We start from the raw sequence: 22293 nt of genomic DNA, 5'->3' as shown, positions 1-22293 counted from the left end.
CTGTCCTCAAAAACTGAAGTGACTAAAAAAGTACATAAGATATGATCATGAAACTTGCTTTGCATGTAAGAAAGGGTCAGTCACTGTTCCAAATACTGCAATAAATTAAAAAGTATGTAAGACATACTCATGAACTATACTTATGAAGAGCAATGTCATGCTTATATGAAGCACTTGTCCATGCATCTGGTGAAAGGTTAAAACATATCCTAATACTTCTATTGCAAGTAGACTTTTGATTTAATTTTGAATGATTACATGTGTTCAGATAAAGGGAAATATGATGGTCATGCACAATCTTTATTTTGATTTGGGTTTTCACTGGTATAGAACTCTTTGAGTGTGTTGCTTGCAAAACATCAGATTAAAAACTATTTTTAACAATATTTAAAACTTTTGCATGGGATTATAATAAAATTATTTTTTAGACATTTCATTAATGAATAAAATAAGATAACATGTTAAGAACATTTCATTATTATGCAAATTTATCAAAAATATTCATTTCACATTGTTTTCTCACAGTAATTTATGAAGGATATGGATAATGTACACATAATCTGATACCAGATATAGATTCCTGGGTACTTTATCAGGAACCTGATCACATCTTGACTTTTATATATCCACAATGCGTAATTGATTGATTACAAGCATGAATCATGTAAATAAACAATTTGCTAATCATGACTATGGAACTTGTGGAATGACTTTATAATTCTGTTTTATGGAAATCTTTGTTTGTTCATTCGAACTACTCAAATAAGAATTTAACAGTGCACTTAATTTCAGTGTTCTTGTTGTATTTGTTTTATTGTGATACATTTTGATAACATAGTTTTAGCTGTGAGATTGAAATTATTCGGCACACACTCTTTGCTATGATAAGCTATGAAATGATTTTCTTTGTGTTAATTTTCAGCTGACAATGTCACATCTGAACTCACAAGTCTTGCAAAGGAAGTAAGTTTCTTGAAACAATAATTTTATGTAATGCTCCTTATGTTATAACTCATATGTTGCATAATGTTCTTTAGTGTTGGCAAACTATGTTCATGAACAAGAACAACATTATTTTCCTATTTTCAACCAAAAATATATTGATTCTAAATAAGGCTTAACTTTCTTTCACATTCTGCCAATAAACTCTTTGAATGTTATACTTTTTGTGCTACCTATTCCTTAATGTGTCTATTTAGAAATTAGCATTCAAATCATATTGTCTTGCAAAAAGTTCCCATAAAACATTATACACACTTTGTATTTCATATTGCAGGCATATCCCAGAGATGTAACAAGTCTTAGAGGAATTCGAAAAGCTTTGGGAATCTCAGTAGAGTCTGTCATAGGCACGGATGAATCTCAGCCAATAGAAATCGAGGATGGTGACAGTTTCAGCCAATCAAATGTTTCTTTACAAAATGATCAAGACAATTCACAGTTGGAAGCTGCATACAGCTATGACAATAATGATGGTCATCAGAATTTCATCGACAATGAACTCTTAATGGAGACAGATGGAACAGTTATTGATAACCTGTGAGAAGTGATCAATAACCTGTGAGATTTGGGAACATTTATTTGATGAAAAGTACTGTGTATATTTGTATACCTTTATGTCTAACTTTTGGATTAGAAAGGAAAATGAAATGATAAGCATTTGATAAAAAAAAGCACTGTTTTTTAATTGGATATAAACAGCGTTTGGTTTTAAATGGAAGACAAATGTGCATATTGTGTTAGAATTTAGCCAAAAGATAGTAGGGTCTTTAGCTTAACAAAGCACAAAGTACTTTGCATTTTTCCTTTTAAATTGTCCGTCATCTGTCATGACAACAGAATGTCCGTAACAGCTTCGCAGGAATATTCTGGGTATTTTGGCCACTATGTAAGTTGATAAACAGAGCATTGAAAAAGTAGTAATTTAATATAACTTGCAAGTAAAAGAATCTCTGCTGAAATTATTCAGAACTGGGGTCAGAACTGGTCAACATCCCTGGTTCACACGGTGTCATTAGACTGATAAAGCAGAATGACTACAAATCTCTAAAACCGGAAGGCCTACATGTTTTATGTATGGTTTGTTATATTTTATACGTGTCCTCTAAAATGATTTTAAAATTATATTCATTATGTCAAATCTGATCATGTTCCAGAGTGATCATGCATTATAAAGACCTAAATTCAAACAAGAATATGAATAATCCAACAAGGATACAAGATGATAGGTGAGTGTCCCTGGGCCCTCTTGTGGTATTATCATTTGATAATTGACTGCCTTCATTTAAAGACTAATTTAGTATTGTTTTAGAATATTGGTAGGCATCTATTAAGAACTGTTCAAATTTAAATATCAATTGATGTTGGGCATTTTTATGCCCCCCTTCAAAGAAGAGGGGGTATATTGTTTTGCACATGTCAGTCCGTATGTCCGTCCGTCCACCAGATGGTTTCCGGATGATAACTCAAGAACGCTTAGGCCTAGGATCATGAAACTTCATAGGTACATTTATCATGACTCGCAGATGACCCCTATTGATTTTGAAGTCACTAGGTCAAAGGTCAAGGTCACAGTGACCCCAAATAATAAAATGGTTTCGGGATGATAACTCAAGAACGCTTATGCCTAGGATCATGAAACTTCATAGGTACATTGATCATGACTCGCAGATGACCCCTATTGATTCTGAGGGCACTAGGTCAAAGGTCAAGGTCACGGTGACCCGAAATAGATAAATGGTTTCCGGATGATAACTCAAGAACGCTTATGCCTAGGATCATGAAACTTCATAGGTACAGTGATCATGACTCGCAGATGACCCCTATTGATTTTGAGGTCACTAGGTCAAAGGTCAAGGTCACGGTGACCATAAATAGTAAAATTGTTTCCAGATGATAACTCAAGAACTCTTATGCCTAGGATCATAAAACTTCATAGGTACATTGATCATGACTCGTAGATGACCCCTCTTGATTTTCAGGTCACTAGGTCAAAGGTCAAGGTCACAGTGACTCGAAACAGTAAAATGGTTTCCGGATGATAACTCAAGAACGCTTATGCCTAGGATCATGAAACTTCATAGGTAAATTGATCATGACTCGCAGATGACCCCTATTGATTTTCAGGTCACTAGGTCAAAGGTCAAGATCATGTTGACTCGAAATAGTAAAATTGTTTCCGGATGATAACTTAAGAACGCTTATGCCTAGGATCATGAAACTTCATAGGTACATTGATCATGACTCACAGATGACCCCTATTGATTTTCAGATCACTAGTTCAAAGGTCAAGGTCACGGTGACTTAATTTAGAAAAATGGTTTCCGGATGATAACTCAAGAACGCTTACGCATAGGATCATGAAACTTCATAGGTATATTGATCATGACTCGCAGATGACCCCTATTGACTTTCAGGTCACTAGGTCAAAGGCACGGTGACTTGACACAGTAAAATGGTTTCCGGATGATTACTCAAGAAAGCTTACGCCTGGGATCATGAAAATTCATAGGTTCATTGATCATGACTCGATGATGACCCCTATTGATTTTCAGGTCACTAGGTTGAAGGTCAAGGTCACAGTGCCAAAAAACGTATTCACACAATGGCTGCCACTACAACTGACAGCCCATATGGGGGGCATGCATGTTTTACAAACAGCCCTTGTTTATTGTTTAAATGATTTAAAATCATTGTTTGAATCATTTTTATTATCAAGCCTGCTTGCTGAATTCTCAATATAGTGGTCACAATTCTCAATATAGTGGTCAATATAGTGGTAAAAGGTCAAGGTCACGGTGACCCGAAATAGTAAAATGGTTTCCGGATCATGATACTTCATAGGTACATTGATCATGACTCGCAGATGACCCCTATTGATTTTCAGGTCACTAGGTCAAAGGTCAAGGTCATAGTGGCTCGAAATAGTAAAATGGTTTCCGGATGATAACTCAAGAACGCTTATGCCTGGGATCATGAAACTTCATAGGTACATTGATCATGACTCGCAGATGACCCCTATTGATTTTCAGGTCACTAGGTCAAAGGTCAAGGTCGCAGTGACTCAAAATAGTAAAATGGTTTCTGGATGATAACTCAAGAACGCTTATGCCTAGGATCATGAAACTTCATTGGTACATTGATCATGACTCGCAGATGACCCCTATTGATTTTCAGGTCACTAGGTCAAAGGTCAAGGTCACGGTGACTTTACTTAGAAAAATGGTTTCCGGATGATAACTCAAGAACGCTTACGCATAGGATCATGAAACTTCATAGGTACATTGATCATGACTCGCAGATGACCCCTATTGACTTTCAGGTCACTAGGTCAAAGGTCAAGGGCACGGTGACTTGACACAGTAAAATGGTTTCCGGATTATAACTCAAGAAAGCTTACGCCTGGGATCATGAAACTTCATAGGTTCAGTGATCATGACTTGCAGACGACCCCTATTGATTTTCAGGTCACTAGGTTAAAGGTCAAGGTCACAGTGCCAAAAAACGTATTCACACAATGGCTGCCACTACAACTGACAGCTCATATGGGGGGCATGCATGTTTTACAAACAGCCCTTGTTTATTGTTTAAATGATTTAAAATAATTGTTTGAATCATTTTTATTATCAAGCCTGCTTGCTGAATTCTCAATATAGTGGTCACAATTCTCAATATAATGGTCAATATAGTGGTCACAAGTGTTGAGTGTGTGTGCCTCCAAGCTTGTCAGGACTGCAACTTTGTCCTTCATCATGCAATTTTAAATAACTGCCACAACTGTTCACTATTAAGCTTGTCCAGACTGTAAAGATGTCCTTTCATCATGCAATCAAATGTAACTGATCCTGAATGACCACTATGAGAAGATTCTGGGATGCTTATAACACCTGGTATAAATAAATTAGACGAGTATTTATAATATCACTGTTGTGTTCAGTAGCCAAATTCATTTACCTGACTTCTTTTATGTTGTCATGTTATTTCTGAGCATGAAGAAATAAATAAATAGAATTAGCATGTATGATATCATTGTTGTTTTTTACAATATATAACCCACTTGACTGAAGAGAACATTTGCATTTAAAATTTTAAGTATTCACCCAAGATCTGTGTGATACAGACAATACCAAAAATTGATAACTCCCGGATTTCTTCCCCTGAATACTGGCATGCGCCCCCTTATGGTACTGCATAACGATACAGGGACCTTCATGTTGGTACCTGAACAATAAAAGGATTTGATCATCACATAATAGTGTGTATTTTTAAATAAATATTTTTATCAGTTATTTGGTGATTAATAGAACATGGTTTATCTGCATTTTTAGCTCACCTGATTCCTCAGATGAGCTTATGTTACCAGTCTTTGTGCGTCGTCTGCCCGTCGTCCACATTTGTTTGTAAACACTCTAGAGGCCACATTTATTGTCCGATCTTCCTGAAACTTGGTCAGAAGCTTTGTCCCAATGAAATCTTGGTCGAGTTCGAAACTGGGTCGTGCCGGGTCAAAAACTAGGTCAAAAAAAGAAAAAACTTGTAAACACTGTAGAAGTCACATTTCATGCCCAATCTTCATGTAACTTTGTCAAAATGTTTTTCTTAACGATATGTTAATTGACTTCAAAAGTGGTTCCGGTCCGTTGAAAAATATGGCTGCCAGTTGGCAGGGCAGTTTTCTTTATTTGGCTATAGAGAAACCTTGTAAACACTCTAGAAGTCACAAATTTTGCCCAATCACCATGAAAGTTGTTCAAAACATTGGTTTTATTGATATCTCGGACGAGTTCGAAAATGGTCCAGATCGGTGAAAAAACATGGCCGCCAGTGGGCGGGGCATTTTTCTCTATATGTATATAGTGAAAACATGTGAACACTCTAGAATTCACATTTTTGGCCCAATGTTCATGAAATTTGGTCAGAATATTTGTTTCCATGATATGAGAGTTGAGTTCGAAAATGGTTTCGGTCAGTTGAATAACATGGCTGCCAGGGGGGGGGGCGGTTTTCCTTATTTGGCTATAGAGAAACCTTATAAACAGGGATCATATTTTCCCGCAACATCAATCGGTCCGGATATAAATGGGGAAAAGTATCCGAAAATGTATATCCGAAATCATGGCAAAATACGTTAAAATATATACCATTGATTTTGCCATTCATGAAGGTGGTAAAATACATGTAAAATTCCCTTAGGCATTAATTTTAAACGGAACGAGATCTCTCAACTGGTTTTATCATTTGGTATTTCATTGTTGTTTCGTGTGCTGTTTTATCAGACTTTTTTCATCGTTGTCAATATTATTTATCTGTGTAAGTCTATACTGATGTTTTAAATTGTTGTCGACTCGATAATAGCTTACAAACATGCACTGAACCAAACAAATGTCTGTGCGTACGTAGGCTACCGACAACAACAAACCAAATAACTAAGAAATAATTTGTTGTCAAATAACCCACGGCCGATAGTTTAGATGCGTAGGGATTTAATCACGAGAGCGAAGCGTTTGAAACCACGCATCTAATTTTCCGGTCGTGAGTTATTCAACAACAAAGTATAAAGTACACGAATTATCTCGATTCTAACACGGTTTTACTAAAGATTTATTCAATGTATATCATTTTTCTTGTGTACTATTTTATGTATAGTTCCGCCGATAAAAATAACTTTCGGCTGTTCTGTCGATCAGATCCGCGACTTTCATTCATAATTATATTACCCGATTATTACGCTGGTGGAAAATGTATCGGCATGTTTTGTTTAGTTACAGCACGTGCATTCAGACGCGTCTTTCGGATGCGTCTATAATCCGCTGTTCACAAGTTTTTGATTCTTGGTCTGACGTGCAATAAACCGGTCCTGACCGGTTTAGAGACTGCAGCTAGTGGTTTATCACACCTAATCGAGATAAGAATGTCATTAGGGTGTGTTAGCATGTACACTGTGTAATCGATTTCATGACATGGGAATTTTAATAGCAAACAGAATCGGACCGACTGTTTGGGATTTTCAATCGGTCTGTCATGACCGCAATCGGTCTAGGACCGACAAAACCGAAAATAATATGATCCCTGCTTATAAACACTATTGAAGTCACAATTTTTGCCCAATAATCATGAAAGTTGGTCAAAACATTGGTTTTATTGATATCTCGGACGAGTTCGAAAATGGTCCAGATGGGTGAAAAAACATGGCCGCCTGTGGGCGGGGCATTTTTCTCTATATGTATATAGTGAAAACATGTGAACACTCTAGAAGTCACATTTTTGGCCCAATTTTCATGCAATTTGGTCAGAACATTTGTTTCCTTGATATGAGAGTTGAGTTCAAAAATGGTTCCGGTCAGTTGAATAACATGGCTGCAAGGGGGGGGGGGGGGGGGGGGGGCAGTTTTCCTTATTTGGCTATAGAGAAACCTTGTAAACACTCTAGAAGTCACATTTTTTGCCCAATCATCATGAAAGTTGGTCAAAACATTGGTTTTATTGATATCTCTGACGAGTTCGAAAATGGTCCAGATCGGTGAAAAAAGCTGGCCGAAAGGGGGCGGGCATTTTTCTCTATATGTATATAGTGAAAACATGTGAACACTCTAGAAGTCACATTTTTGGCCCAATTTTCATGGAAATTGGTCAAAACATTTGTTTCCTTGATATGAGAGTTGAGTTCAGAAATGGTTCCGGTCAGTTGAATAACATGGCTTCCAGGGGGGGGGGGGGGGGGGGGGCAGTTTTCCTTATTTGGCTTTAGAGAAACCTTGTAAACACTCTAGAAGTCACATTTTTTGCCCAATCATCATGAAACTTGGTGAAAACATTGGTTTTATATATATCACATAATTAATGCCATAATTATTGCCTTTAGATTGTCCAAATTTTCATTATATTATACAAAATCCTTGTAAACACTCTAGAGGTCACAATTTTGTTTCAGATTTTATGAATCTTGGTCATAATATTTATTTTTGTAAGCAAAGTTTGATGTTTGGTAAGGGGGGTCAACTCAAAATATAGGTCACCAGGTCAAATCTTACAAAAACAAAATCACTCCATATGCCAGAGTTTTGGTTCAATAATGATGAAACTTGACCAGGATGTTTGTCTGGACAATATCTAGGTCAAGTTTGATGTTATGTAAAGATTGAATGAACCGACTCCTCTCAGGTGAGCGAACTAGGGCCATCTTGGCCCTCTTGTTTAAGAGTCATAAAGTTCAGCTTGAATTAGGCCTTGATTGTCATTTAACATGTTATTTGAAGATGACACATGGTATCTTTTCTTTATAGCGGCATCTACACATGTGAAGAATGTGGTGTCACAGACATACCAATAATCACTTATAATCCACCCTTGGGATATCGTCTCCCACTGAGGGAATGCTTTCATGCCTCGATTGCAGATGGGTTTTTTCAAGACCATTATCTCGCTTACATTGACAATCCGTAATAAATAAAGAAAAACATCACTTATTTTGTACAAGTTTTAAGTGTTTATTTTAAATCTAAACTTTAAAATGAAAATTTATTAAAGAAATTAATACGTTTATGGAATGTATCAAACATTTTTGGAACTATTTAATTTTACTTAAGGCTCCATATGTGTAATGTTGAACATTTTTATCGTAAATTTATATTTTATTAAGAAAAAAAAATAAAGCAAGAAATGAGTTAAGTAAATATTGAGAATTTCTAGATGCAGCATTTTTGGCTCAATCTGAATGAAACTTGGTCAGAATGTTCAGGAGTTGTAATAATATGGGTCAGGTGGGGTTAAAAACATTTTTATCTTGAAAATATCAAGATGGAATCTGATCAAGTGGAGTCAAAAACTTGGTCAACAGGTCACAGCTTAGAAAACTACCTTTTTTCCCACATTTATTGATCAATCTTCAAAGTCAGAATATTAATCGTGAAATGATCTATACCAGGTCAAAGCCTTCAAACAATTGTTACCTCTCAAAAAGCGACAACTATTATTCAGTCTAAATAAAACTTGGTAAGACAATATCTTTTCCAAAGTCAAATGTGTAAAGTGCGGTCAAAAACTAGGTAAAATCTTCAACAATTGTATCATAGACTCAGATGAGTGCTTAGAGGCATTATGGCCCACTTGTTTATGCTTTCAGGTTTATCTGCTACATGTATTGGTATCAAACTTAAAATGTATTCAGTGTCTTTATGAATAGTTAACTACTAATGAATATAACATTTACCAGCCATTAATCACAATAATGAACTTCTACAAGTCAGGTTAGGGTGTGGGTGCAAGATGGATTTCAGGTTCAGGTTTGCATGCAGTAGAACCATGTACATTATAAGATGGTCACTGACTGAGACCTGTATACCTCTTATTTCAATAAGTGATAATGAAACAAGACTGTGCCTGTTTTTAGGTGACACTGACCTATGCTGATTAGTGATATCTGTGATCAGTATTTTAGGCAAAGGTAGCACCTTATATTATTTCAGGTTTAAGTCAACCTATGCAGCTATAACTTGTACAGATATCTAACTTTAAATATGTCTTTAAGGTCAATATATTGCTATTTGAACCATATAATAGAGTACAATAGAGTTGTAAATAGACATTTGTAAAAAATTGCACATTTAAAAAAGTGCTCACTTGCATTTCGTATAATGCTTTGATAACGCTAGGCTGTTAATGAAGACATAACAAAATACTGGTGTGTAAACAATATATATGTGTGCATTCATATTGTGTATCCAACATTTGTTTCATGCTATTAACAAGTCAAAATTTAGTGGAAGATCTGCAAAAAAATTTTTTTTTTATTGGTAATAGCAAATACTAGATTCTGACACATCAGCTGGATAGGTAAGCTTTGTCTACTTGTGATCATCAGATGAATTGGTAAGCTTGGTCTACTTGTGTCACATCAGCTGGATAGGTATGCTTGGTCTACTTGTGTCGCATCAGCTGGATAGGTATGCTTGGTCTACTTGTGTCACATCAGCTTGATAGGTAAGCTTGGTCTACTTGTGTCACATCAGCTGGATAAGTAAGCTTGGTCTACTTGTGTCACATCAGCTGGATAGGAAGCTTGGTCTACTTGTGACACATCAGCTGGATAGGTAAGCTTGGTCTACTTGTGACACATCAGCTGGATAGGTAAGCTTGGTCTTCTTGTGACACATCAGATGGATAGGTAAGCTTTGTCTACTTCTGATACATTAGCTAGATAGGTAAGCTTAGTCTTTTTCATATACATTAGCTGGATAGGTAAGCTTGCTCAACTTGTGACACATCAGCTGGATAGGTAAGCTTGGTCTACTTGTGAAACATCTGCTGGATAGGTAAGCTTGGTCTTTTTGTGTCACATCAGATGGATATGTAAGCTTGGTCTACTTGTGTCACATCAGCTGGATAGGTAAGCTTGCTCTACTTGTGACACTTCAGTTGGATAGGTAAGCTTGGTCTACTTGTGACACATCTGTTGGATAGGTAAGCTTGATCTACTTGTGTCACATCAGCTGGATAGGTAAGCTTGCTCTACTTGTGACACATCTGCTGGATAGGTAAGCTTGGTCTACTTGTGTCACATCAGCTGGATAGGTAAGCTTGGTCTACTTGCGACACATCAGCTGGATAGGTAAGCTTGGTCTTCTTGTGACACATCAGATGGATATGTAAGCTTGGTCTTCTTGTGACACATCAGCTGGATAGGTAAGCTTGCTCTACTTGTGACACATCAGCTGGATTGGCAAGCTTGGTCTATTTCTGATACATCAGCTGGAAAGGTAAGCTTGGTCTACTTGTGACACATCAGTTGGATAGGTAAGCTTGCTCTACTTGTGACACATCAGCTGGATAGGTAAGCTTGGTCTTCTTGTGACACATCAGATGGATAGGTAAGCTTGGTTCTTTTTGTGACACATCAGATGGATAGGTAAGCTTGGTCTTCTTGTGACACATCAGATGGATATGTAAGCTTGGTCTACTTGTGACACATCAGATGGATAGGTAAGCTTGCTCAACTTGTGACACATCAGCTGGAAAGGTAAGCTTGGTCTACTTGTGAAACATCTGCTGGATATGTAAGCTTGGTCTTCTTGTGATACATCAGCTGGATAGGTAAGCTTGGTCTACTTGTGAAACATCTGCTGGATAGGTAAGCTTGGTCTTCTTGTGATACATAAGCTGGATAGGTAAGCTTGGTCTACTTCTGTCACATCAGCTGGATAGGTAAGCTTGATCTACTTGTGTCACATCAGCTGGATAGGTAAGCTTGATCTACTTGTGACACATCAGCTGGATAGGTAAGCTTGGTCTACTTGTGTCACATCAGCTGGTTAGGTATGCTTGGTCTACTTCTGACACATCAGATGAATAGGTAAGCTTGCTCTACTTGTGACACATCAGCTGGAGAGGTAAGCTATGTCTACTTGTGACACATCAGCTGGATAGGTAAGCTTTGTCTACTTCTGATACATTAGCTAGATAGGTAAGCTTAGTCTTTTTCATATACATTAGCTGGATAGGTAAGCTTGCTCAACTTGTGACACATCAGCTGGATAGGTAAGCTTGGTCTACTTGTGAAACATCTGCTGGATAGGTAAGCTTGGTCTTTTTGTGTCACATCAGATGGATATGTAAGCTTGGTCTACTTGCGTCACATCAGCTGGATAGGTAAGCTTGGTCTACTTGTGTCACATCAGCTGGATAGGTAAGCTTGATCTACTTGTGACACATCAGCTGGATAGGTAAGCTTGGTCTACTTGTTACACATCAGCTGGATAGGTAAGCTTGGTCTACTTGTGTCACATCAGCTGGATAGGTATGCTTGGTCTACTTGTGTCACATCAGCTGGATAGGTAAGCTTGGTCTACTTGTGTCACATCAGCTGGTTAGGTATGCTTGGTCTACTTCTGACACATCAGATGAATAGGTAAGCTTGCTCTACTTGTGACACATCAGCTGGAGAGGTAAGCTATGTCTACTTGTGACACATCAGCTGGATAGGTAAGCCTGGTCTACTTGTGACACATCAGATGGATAGGTAAGCTTGGTCTACTTGTGACACATCAGATGGATATGTTAGCTTGGTCTACTTGTGACACATCAGCTGAATAGGTTAGCTTGGTCTACTTGTGACACATCAGCTGGAAAGGTAAGCTTGGTCTACTTGTGACACATCAGCTGGATAGGTAAATTTGGTCTACTTCGGAAACATCTGCTGGATAGGTAAGCTTTCTTTACTTGTGACACATCAGTTGGATAGGTAAGCTTGCTCTACTTGTGACACATCAGTTGGGTAGGTAAGCTTGGTCTATTTCTGATACATTAGCTGGATAGGTAAGCTTGGTCTATTTCTGATACATTAGCTGGATAGGTAAGCTTGCTCTACTTGTGACACATCAGCTGGATAGGTAAGCTTGCTCAACTTGTGACACATCAGTTGGGTAGGTAAGCTTGGTCTATTTCTGATACATTAGCTGGATAGGTAAGCTTGGTCTATTTCTGATACATTAGCTGGATATGTAAGCTTGCGCTACTTGTGACACATCAGCTTGATAGGTAAGCTTGGTCTATTTCTTATACATAAGCTGGATAGGTATGCTTGGACTATTTCTGATACATTAGCTGGATTGGTAAGCTTGGTCTATTTCTGATACATTAGCTGGATAGGTAAGCTTGGTCTCCTTGTGTCACATCAGTTGGATAGGTAAGCTTGGTCTATTTCTGATACATTAGCTGGATAGGTAAGCTTGCTCTACTTGTGACACATCAGCTGGATAGGTAAGCTTGCTCTACTTGTGACACATCAGTTGGGTAGGTAAGCTTGGTCTATTTCTGATACATTAGCTGGATAGGTATGTTTGGACTATTTCTGATACATTTGCTGGATATGTAAGCTTGCTCTACTTGTGACACATCAGCTTGATAGGTAAGCTTGGTCTATTTCTGATACATAAGCTCGATACTTAAGCTTGCTCTACTTGTGATACATTAGCTGGATAGGTAAGCTTGGTCTTCTTGTGACACATTAGCTGGATAGGTAAGCTTTATCTACTTGTGACACATTAGCTGGATATGTAAGCTTGGTCTATTTCTGATACATTAGCTGGATAGGTAAGCTTGGTCTTCTTGTGACACATTAGCTGGATAGGTAAGCTTGATCTACTTGTGACACATTAGCTGGATATGTAAGCTTGGTCTATTTCTGATACATTAGCTGGATAGGTAAGCTTGCTCTACTTGTGACACATTAGCTCGATAGGTAAGCTTGGTCTACTTGTGACACATCAGTTGGATAGGTAAGCTTGGTCTATTTCTGATACATTAGCTGGATAGGTAAGCTTGATCTACTTGTGACACACTAGCTGGATATGTAAGCTTGGTCTATTTCTGATATATTAGCTGGATAGGTAAGCTTGATCTACTTGTGACACATTAGCTGGATAGGTAAGCTTGCTCTACTTGTGACACATCAGCTCGCAGTTAGACGAACTACTTTTGTCTACTGAGTAGTAATACATCGTCTTGTCCATGTGAAACTTCCATGGCCGGGCCTGGTTGAAGATGAGTGATGAAAATTCTTCAAATGCTCCTGAATTAGGTGCTACCAGGGATTATAGCGGTGATATAAGTTCTTTTGATCGCATTAGCGAAGCTCTAGTTAGGATAGAAACCAGATTGTCCAAACTTGAATTAGACAAATCCAGACAAATTCCTTCAGTCGTTACTCAGTCGCCATTTTTATTATGCCCTTCTTTGAAGAAGAGGGGGTATATTGCTTTGCACATGTCTGTCGGTCGGTCGGTCCGTCAACCAGGTGGTTTCCGGATGATAACTCAGAACGCTTGGGCCTAGGATCATGAAACTTCATAGCTAGGTACATTGATCATGACTCGCAGATGACCCCTATTGATTTTGAGGTCACTAGTTCAAAGGTCAAGGTCACGGTGACCCGAAATAGTAAAATGGTTTTTGGATGATAACTTAAGAACGCATACGTGGCACACAGGGCGAACTCTGAACAATATAACTGAAGCAACTGGTCTGTAATCCTAAATCTATAATTATCAGTCCAATAAAACATCATCATTTGAGTAAAATAAAGTGGATCAGTAAAAATAGTATCAGTATATGAGATTTTTTTGTATATTTTGTATATTAAATATTGTGTTAATGTTTAATTTTGTTGATTAATATAAATATAAGCAGGACAGGGGAGGTAATACACTATTATATCTTTCTTATATACAGGGGAAACAAATGCAATAAGTTTAAATTTCATGTTTAATAAATAGAGGATATTTGTTCATGTCAGTGTGAGATCATTTGTTATTTTTTTCATTGTCCCTTGACATATTGCTTTTATTTGGAAGTAGTTCTTTCCGCCAACCATGTCAGCCATCTTGTGAACGTATTACAGATTGTTCAAATTTCGGCGCTAGACCGAAAGTTCCTTCACGTAAGGACACATGTGAGTACCATTTTATGCCAAACCAGGCCTGAAACATGTTCTCCAGTCCTGAACACAGTACGTTAACAGCTGGGAGCTCTGGATATGACATCCAAGAGAACTTCAATGTTAATAAAAACTCCGTTGAAAAAGTAGTGTTGCCACCACATATGAAATTACACGATTCTCGTACGGGAATTAAGCGTGAGAATCAAACAGTGTTGAATATACTGTCCAAAAGTGGCAGGTATGTTGAAACGATCTTAAAATTACTTAGTCGTGCACAGGAAGGTGAGGATCTAGACTTAGACCCCATAGTTTCGGTTTTGCTTGCACATATTCAATATCTTCAAGAAAAATTTGCTGTTTGCCTTGTTAAAGGCAAGTTTGATGACGGTACGGCACAACTATTCAGGGCATTACAGAAGGGAACAAGTGGTTTCACAGACTCTTGTTTACAAAATGTTAGAGTCGCTGCTGAACTCTCCTGCATAGCTAACCGGTACCATCTGGGGGTCGTTACAATAGTTTTCGAGGTGGATTTGGTCTTGCACGGTTTACACCTTGGAGAAGTCGCGGCTATGAGCGGCAATGAAAAATACGTTATGTAACAATATTGAGTTTTGGCGTAAAATTGAGACTAATGAACAAGTTTTGAAATGGGTAACTGAAGGGGTCAAATTTCCTTTTTCTTCTGATGTACCAGATTTTGAATTTTGTAATAAAAATTTTAATAAGACTGAATCAAAATTTATAAAATCAGCGATTGAACGTTTGCTATTGTTTGGCCAGATAGAGAAGTGCATACATAAACCGAAAGGTGTTTCACCCATAAATTGTGTAAAGAAAAAATCTGGAAAGTTCCGTTTGATTACAGATGTACGATTTGTTAACTCTAAGTGCACTGCTCCAAAATTTAAACAGGAAGATATTCAGTATGTTTTTTCAAATGTTAAAAGCTCTGATTATATGGTTACTATTGATCTTTAAGATGTTTTTTTTCACATCCCGGTTCATCCAAGTGACCAGGAGTATTTAGGGTTTAGTTTCCAAGATGAATATTATATATGGACAGTTTTGCCATTTGGACATTCTTGTAGTCCGTTCTTTTTTGCAAAGACTTCGACCCATAATTAGTTATTTTACGGTCATTGGGTATTAGAACTATTGTATATGTTGATGATTCCAATGTGCTTGCGCCAAAAAATCTGATATTTAATCATTGTTCTACTGTGATCAATACTCTTGAACAGTTAGGTTTCACTATTAATTATGAAAAGTCCTCGTTAGAGCCTTCACAGAAAAAAGTTTATCTTGGTCATATAATTGACAATACAGGAAGTTTTACTGTCATTAAAATTACTGGAGACCGTGTAAATCGGTTGAAACGTGTACCGGTAATTTACAAAACTTTGAATGCCAAAAGCGTGCAGGCTAGAACACTTGCTAGGATAGCTGATCAATGTGTTAGCATGTGCAAATGTATATTTCCTGCCAAGTTGATGCTTCGGAACATTTACAGACTATTAAATACTAAAGCATCTTGTACAGATCATTTAACTTTAGATGTTGCCAGTGTTAATGACCTTCAGTGGTGGTTGTCATCAATTGATACCTGGAATGGTAAAGTGGTAAAGGAAGAACATATCGATTTTCAATTAACTACAGACGCGTCATTGTCCGGTTGGGGCGGATGGATCCTAAACGAGAGGGCACAGGGTTTTTGGACTCCAGATGTCAGGCGCCAGAGTTCAAATTACCGCGAACTTTCGGCAGTTAGGTAAGCTTGATCTACGTGTGACACATCAGCTGGATAGGTACGCTTGGTCTACTTGTGACACATCAGCTGGATAGGTAAGCTTGGTCTACTTGTGTCACATCAGCTGGATAGGTAAGCTTGATCTACTTGTGACACATCAGCTGGATAGGTAAGCTTGCTCTACTTGTGTCACATCAGCTGGATAGGTAAGCTTGATCTACTTGTGACACATCAGCTGGATAGATAAGCTTGGTCTACTTGTGTCACATCAGCTGGATAGGTAAGCTTGATCTACTTGTGACACATCAGCTCGATAGGTAAGCTTGGTCTACTTGTGTCACATCAATTGGATAGGTAAGCTTGGTCTACTTGTGTCACATCAGCTGGATACGTAAGCTTGATCTACTTGTGACACATCGGCTGGATAGGTAAGCTTGGTCTACTTGTGTCACATCAATTGGATAGGTAATCTTGGTCTACTTGTGACACATCAGCTCGATAGGTAATCTTGGTCTACTTGTGACACAGCAGCAATGCCGAGATAATGAATGTATCAGTTCAGCCTAGAAACGATTTAAAATTCAACCAACTGGAACCATTTTTGAACTCTTGCAAGATATTATTGGAACACATGTTTTGATCAAGTGTCATGAGAATTTAACAATAAATATGGACTCTAGAGTGTTAAAACGGTAAATGTTGACGACGGACGAAATATAATTACAATAACTCATCATGAGCACGTTGTGCTCAGGTGAGCTGAAATGTAAGACATATTGATCAAAATTTATGTTTGTTTTTCCGGTTAAACATCCTGTTCAAAACTTCCGATCAATACTACCTTCTCGGAAGTACTAGTATTCACGTATCTCCAAATAGTGATGGCATAAGAGATTTCAAGCCGTAATATAGCATTACGAATGTCAGCACGTGTGTGTGCGTGCGTGCGTGCGTGTGCGTGCGTGCGTCTTGTCGGGATATTTAGAAAAAAAAATGCACAAATGAACATCATATCAAAACAACACGTTACAAGCTACAACCATCTTTATGCGTGCTCAAGGGTCAAAGTCACGCAAGACACTTGAACTTTGTTAATATGCCTTATACGTTAGTATTATATGAGTGCTAGTAATTGTTCGGCTATACCTATCAGTCCCTAGTAACCATACATTTTCTTACAGAGCATTCTAAGCTGAATGCATTTGAGATATAAAAAAAAGTGTCACGGGATGTGTGAGAAAAAACTTGACACGGTTCAAAGTACACTGTTTGTGAACGTTCTTTTTCTGCCTCCTATTTTCTTGACTGTAACCCGCACTCGTGCAAGTTCCCCGCTGTAGTTTCCAATCATGAAACAGCGATTTCTTGGTGAACAGCAATGCTTTCCCTGAAAAAAAGGTGAGAAAAGACTAAAAACGAGTATCATTCACTGATAACATGTCTTCACAAAACTATTAAAGAGTGCACACGCCCCTGTAAAGTAGCCTTTTCACGTTTGGGTAAATTGAAAAAATTGAAGTTGTTTCAGATTCGCAAATTTTCGTTTTAGTTATGATATTTGTGAGGAAAGAGTAATACTGAACATTAACCATGCTCTAAAATAGCCATTATATGTATCTTTTGACGATTTAAAAACCTGAAAATTATAAAGCGTTGCAACACGAAACGAATTAATAATTTGGAGAGTTCTGTCGTTGTCGAAACGAATTAATAATTTGGAGAATTCTGTTGGTGTCGTTATATTTTGTGAAACTACGAGGATTGCTTATATAAAGTAATACATCCATCATTGAATCAGGAAGGATGGCCGATTGGTCTAAGTGGCAGACTTTTTACTCCAGGACTCCGGGGGTCAGTGGTTCGAGCCCTGCTGAGGGTGACCTTTTTATTTTTGTAATTTTATACTTGATTTTTTTACTGGAGCTTTTTAGATCCAGTGTTCACATTTATCAATATAAAGCATTTCATGACAAACTTCAAAATCTGTGAAAAGGCCCCTTAATAAACCATCCACAGCATAAGGTGTATTCTTTTGTAATATACTATCATAAGTACATGTTAACAATCGTCAATGTGTCTTTCACCATTATAAAGATTTGTAAATTCCTTCTTTTGTAGTTTATACATATTGCCTGCCTCACTCACTAGTTATGCGGAAATAAATAAATCAATCTTAATTGTATTTGCGTATTTTAAAACGCGCAACCATTCGGCGTTATAACATCTATTATTTAACGTACATCAAGTTCAATGTGATTTGTACACGTATTTTCTTAATGTACATATTAACACTGAACAAAAACTGGCTATTTTATTTTCATACGATTTCTTCGTTAACAGGTTTATATAAACATGTTATGTACACTTTCACTATTTGCATCTGCGGCAAGTAATTTGTAAAGTGCCATTCGTGCAATAGTGGACCATTTCCTTGAAACTACAACATCTATCGCGATCATTTTCTTAATGTACATTGAACAAACACTGGCTCTTTTATTTTCATACGATTTGTTCGTTAACAGAGAGAAAGCGAGAGATCAGTTGGAGAAAAAATGTTGAGCGTAAGCGGAGAGAGTGAGAGTAGAATGTTAAAATAATGTAGAGAAAGGGACAATTGAGAGTGAGAGAGGGAAAGACGTTACAGTTAGCTGGTGGAGTGAGAAAAGAGCGATAACAAAGGATTGAAAGAAGGGAGCTGGAATAGAGTGAGAAGACAAAAGAGTTAGAGTAAACAGGTAAATGTGAGACAGGAAAAAGGGTAGAGAGACAGAAAACGTAACAAACAAGTGAGTTAGTAGAGAGAAGGGCGATTAGAAAGGGAGAATGTACGTAGCAAAGAAAGTGGTGTGAGAAGGGTAGAGTATACGAAAGACATCGGGCTACCACGACCAGTACTCAATGATGGTGGGCTCTTAGAGCTCCGTCCAACGATCAGAGGTAAGATCCGCAAGAGCGGACTGCACTGTGTGATGTGCACAGTTCATGATTTCGACGTGCTTGGTAGCGTTTTGTAGCATTTGGCTATATATTTCGATTTAGTTTTGGTTTCTAAACAGAAATGTAGAATTTAAATAAGGCATCACGGCAAATTTACTTTTTTATCACATTTTTTCTGGATTAAAATGCATATTAAATATTACTCAAGCGATGTATCTTATCTACTACTTTTTAGAATTTTATTTTTAAAATGTTTCTAACGGAACGTTGTGTTTCAGTAACTATAAATAATGCCCATTCAGCCTGTAGATTTGCGAACAAAAAAAAACTCTTTGTAAACAAAGATAAGGTGTGAAATGTCATGTTCACGGTAAACTTAAATACGTTTGTATCTTTCGTTTTCTTATACTGGGATTTCATCAAACATAACAAATTAAACAATATATGAGTTTGTTAGAAACACAATGCCCCCTACTGCGCCGCTTTGACGCCTTATATTTGACCTTTGACATTGAAGGATGACCTTGACCTTGACCTTTCACCACTCCAAATGTGCAGCTCCATGAGATACACTTGCATGCCAAATATCAAATTGCTATCTTCAATATTGCAAAAGTTAAGACCAAGATTACAGTTTTGGGACAGAATGACAGACAGGCCAAAAGCAATATTCCCCCGATCATTTGATCCTGGGGCGTAAAAATCACTGAAAAAGTTAAATTCTCAAAATCGTACATCGTAAAATAATAACATGAAAAGTAAAACGCATTAACTTGCACGTCTTAATGACCGACCGGCTTGCAACATTGCGCTCATAAATATTAATAGGAGCCATAATGTTATATTTTCCAGGTGTAAAAACCCACCGAGAATGATGAAATTGAAATTAAAATGGAATTATATAGCGTTGTACTACACCTGGTGACTTTTCGAACGCAGCATTTTTCAAACTTAAATATCTCAGTTATGAGTAAATATTTTGATTTCAAAATAATACATTTGATCATTTGACTACAGTATGTGCAAGCAAACGATAAAATCATTCATCCGTGACGAACGGATGCTTCAGCAAGTGGGGAGGGTAGCCTGCAACATGCCGATTGCGCTGTTGTGCTCCTTAAATTTTATACGAGACATTTTGATTTTAAAAATAATTTTATGTTTTCCTGGTGTATCAACCCACAATAAATGAAGAAATTGAATTAAAATAAGAATCATATCGCGTTTCACCATTTTCACGTGCAAAAAGATGAAACCACACCTTCCCCACGTGCAAAAGCGCCCGATTGTCACGGATAAATGATTGTATCGTTATCGTGCACAAAATATAGTCAAATGATCACTTGTGCAATTTTAAATCAAAATCTTAACTAATTACTGAGATATTCAAGTTTGACAAGTGTGCAAATATTCTGACTTGGGTCTTGTCTCTTAATTACTCAAGTATTCATATTGTGTATCCAACAAATGTTTCATGCTATTAGCAAATCAAAATTAAGTGGAAGTTCTGCCAATTTTATTTTTTACTGGTAACAGCAAATACTAGATTCTGACACATGAACTGGATAGGTAGGCTTGGTCTACTTGTGACACATCAGCTTGATAGGTAAGCTTGCTCTACTTGTGACACATCAGCTGGATAGGTTAGCTTGGTCTACTTGTGACACATCAGCTGGAAAGGTAAGCTTGCTCTACTTGTGACACATCAGTTGGATATGTAAGCTTGGTCTACTTGTGACACATCAGCTTGATTGGTAAGCTTGCTCTACTTGTGACACATCAGCTGGATATGTAAGCTTGGTCTACTTGTGACACATCAGCTGGAAAGGTAAGCTTCCTCTACTTGTGACACATCAGTTGGATAGGTAGGCTTGGTCTACTTGTGACACATCAGCTGGAGAGGTAAGCTTGCTCTACTTCTGACACATCAGTTGGATAGGTAAGCTTGGTCTTCTTGTGACACATCAGCTGGAAAGGTAAGCTTTCTCTACTTCTGACACATCCGTTGGATAGGTAAGCTTGGTCTACTTGTGACACATCAGTAGGATAGGTAAGCTTGGTCTACTTGTGACACATCAGCTGGAAAGGTAAGCTTGCTCTACTTCGGACACATCAGTTGGATAGGTAAGCTTGATCTACTCATGACACATCAGTAGGATAGGTAAGCTTGGTCTACTTGTGACACAACAGCTGGATAGGTGAGCTTGCTCTACTTCTGACACATCAGCTGGATAGGTAAGCTTGGTCTACTTGTGACACATCAGCTGGATAGGTAAGCTTGGTCTACTTCTGACACATCAGATGGATAGGTAAGCTTGGTCTACTCATGACACATCAGTAGGATAGGTAAGCTTGGTCTACTTGTGACACATCAGCTAGATAGGTAAGCTTGATCTACGTGTGACACATGAGAAGGATAGATAAGCTTGGTCTACTTGTGACACATCAGCTGGATAGGTAAGCTTGATCTACTTCTGACACATCAGTTGGATAGGTTAGCTTGGTCTACTTGTGAAACATCAGCTGGATAGGTAAGCTTCGTAAACTTGTGACACATCGTTTTGATGGGTCAGCTTGGTCTAAGTATTAAACATCAGCTTGATAGGTAAGCTTGGTCTTCTTGTGACACATCAGCTGGATAGGTAAGCTTGGTCTACTTGTGACACATCGTTTTGATGGGTCAGCTTGGTCTAAGTATTAAACATCAGCTGGATAGGTAAGGTTGTTCTACTTCTGATACATCAGCTGGATAGGTAAGCTTGGTCTACTTCTGACACATCAGCTGGATAGGTAAGCCTGGTCTACTTCTGACACATGAACTGGATAGGTAAGCTTGGTCTACTTGTGATACATCAGCTTGATAGATAACTTGGTCTTCTTCTGACACATCAGTTGGATAGGTAAGCTTGGTCTACTTTTGACCCATCAGCTTGATAGGTAAGCTTGGTCTACTTGTGACACATCATCTGGATAAGTAAGCTTGGTATACTTGTGACACATCAGCTGGATAGGTTAGCATTGTGTAATTGTTACACATCAGCTGGATAGGTAAGCTTGGTCTACTTGTATCATATCAGCTTGAAATGTAAGCTTGGTCTGCTTGTGACACATCAGTTGGATATGTAAGCTTGGTCTACTTGTGACACATCAGCTTGATAGGTAAGCTTGGTCTTCT

General features: G+C 37.8%; 1 protein-coding gene and 1 long non-coding RNA gene across 7 annotated transcripts in view; both read left to right on the top strand.

Moving 5' to 3' along the window:
* LOC127843979 (bromodomain-containing protein 7-like) overlaps positions 1-5020 on the top strand; it is a 56640-nt gene extending 51620 nt beyond the window's left edge. Inside the window, exons 16-18 of one of the 6 annotated variants that reach the window (XR_008032496.1) lie at positions 923-963; positions 1277-2648; positions 4279-5020. Coding sequence is in view for 1 of the 6 variants with exons in the window: in XM_052373920.1 (XP_052229880.1) it covers positions 923-963; positions 1277-1543 (308 nt within the window). In the remaining 5 variants the exon portion in view is untranslated. Of the gene's footprint in view, positions 1-922; positions 964-1276 lie in introns of all 6 variants that reach the window. The other 5 variants (XR_008032495.1, XR_008032494.1, XR_008032493.1 and 2 more) reach the window with 5 other exon arrangements.
* Positions 5021-15851: 10831 nt separating this feature from the next.
* LOC127844019 (uncharacterized) lies at positions 15852-21640 on the top strand. The gene is made up of 3 exons (XR_008032515.1): positions 15852-16350; positions 16425-16609; positions 21576-21640. It is a non-coding gene; the product is annotated as an uncharacterized LOC127844019 (long non-coding RNA).
* The last annotated feature ends 653 nt before the right edge of the window (positions 21641-22293 follow it).

This window comes from Dreissena polymorpha, chromosome 9, assembly GCF_020536995.1.
Source record: "Dreissena polymorpha isolate Duluth1 chromosome 9, UMN_Dpol_1.0, whole genome shotgun sequence".
NCBI lineage: Eukaryota > Metazoa > Mollusca > Bivalvia > Myida > Dreissenidae > Dreissena > Dreissena polymorpha.
Note: the sequence above shows the minus strand (reverse complement) of the source record. Positions and strands in the feature narration are given on the sequence as shown.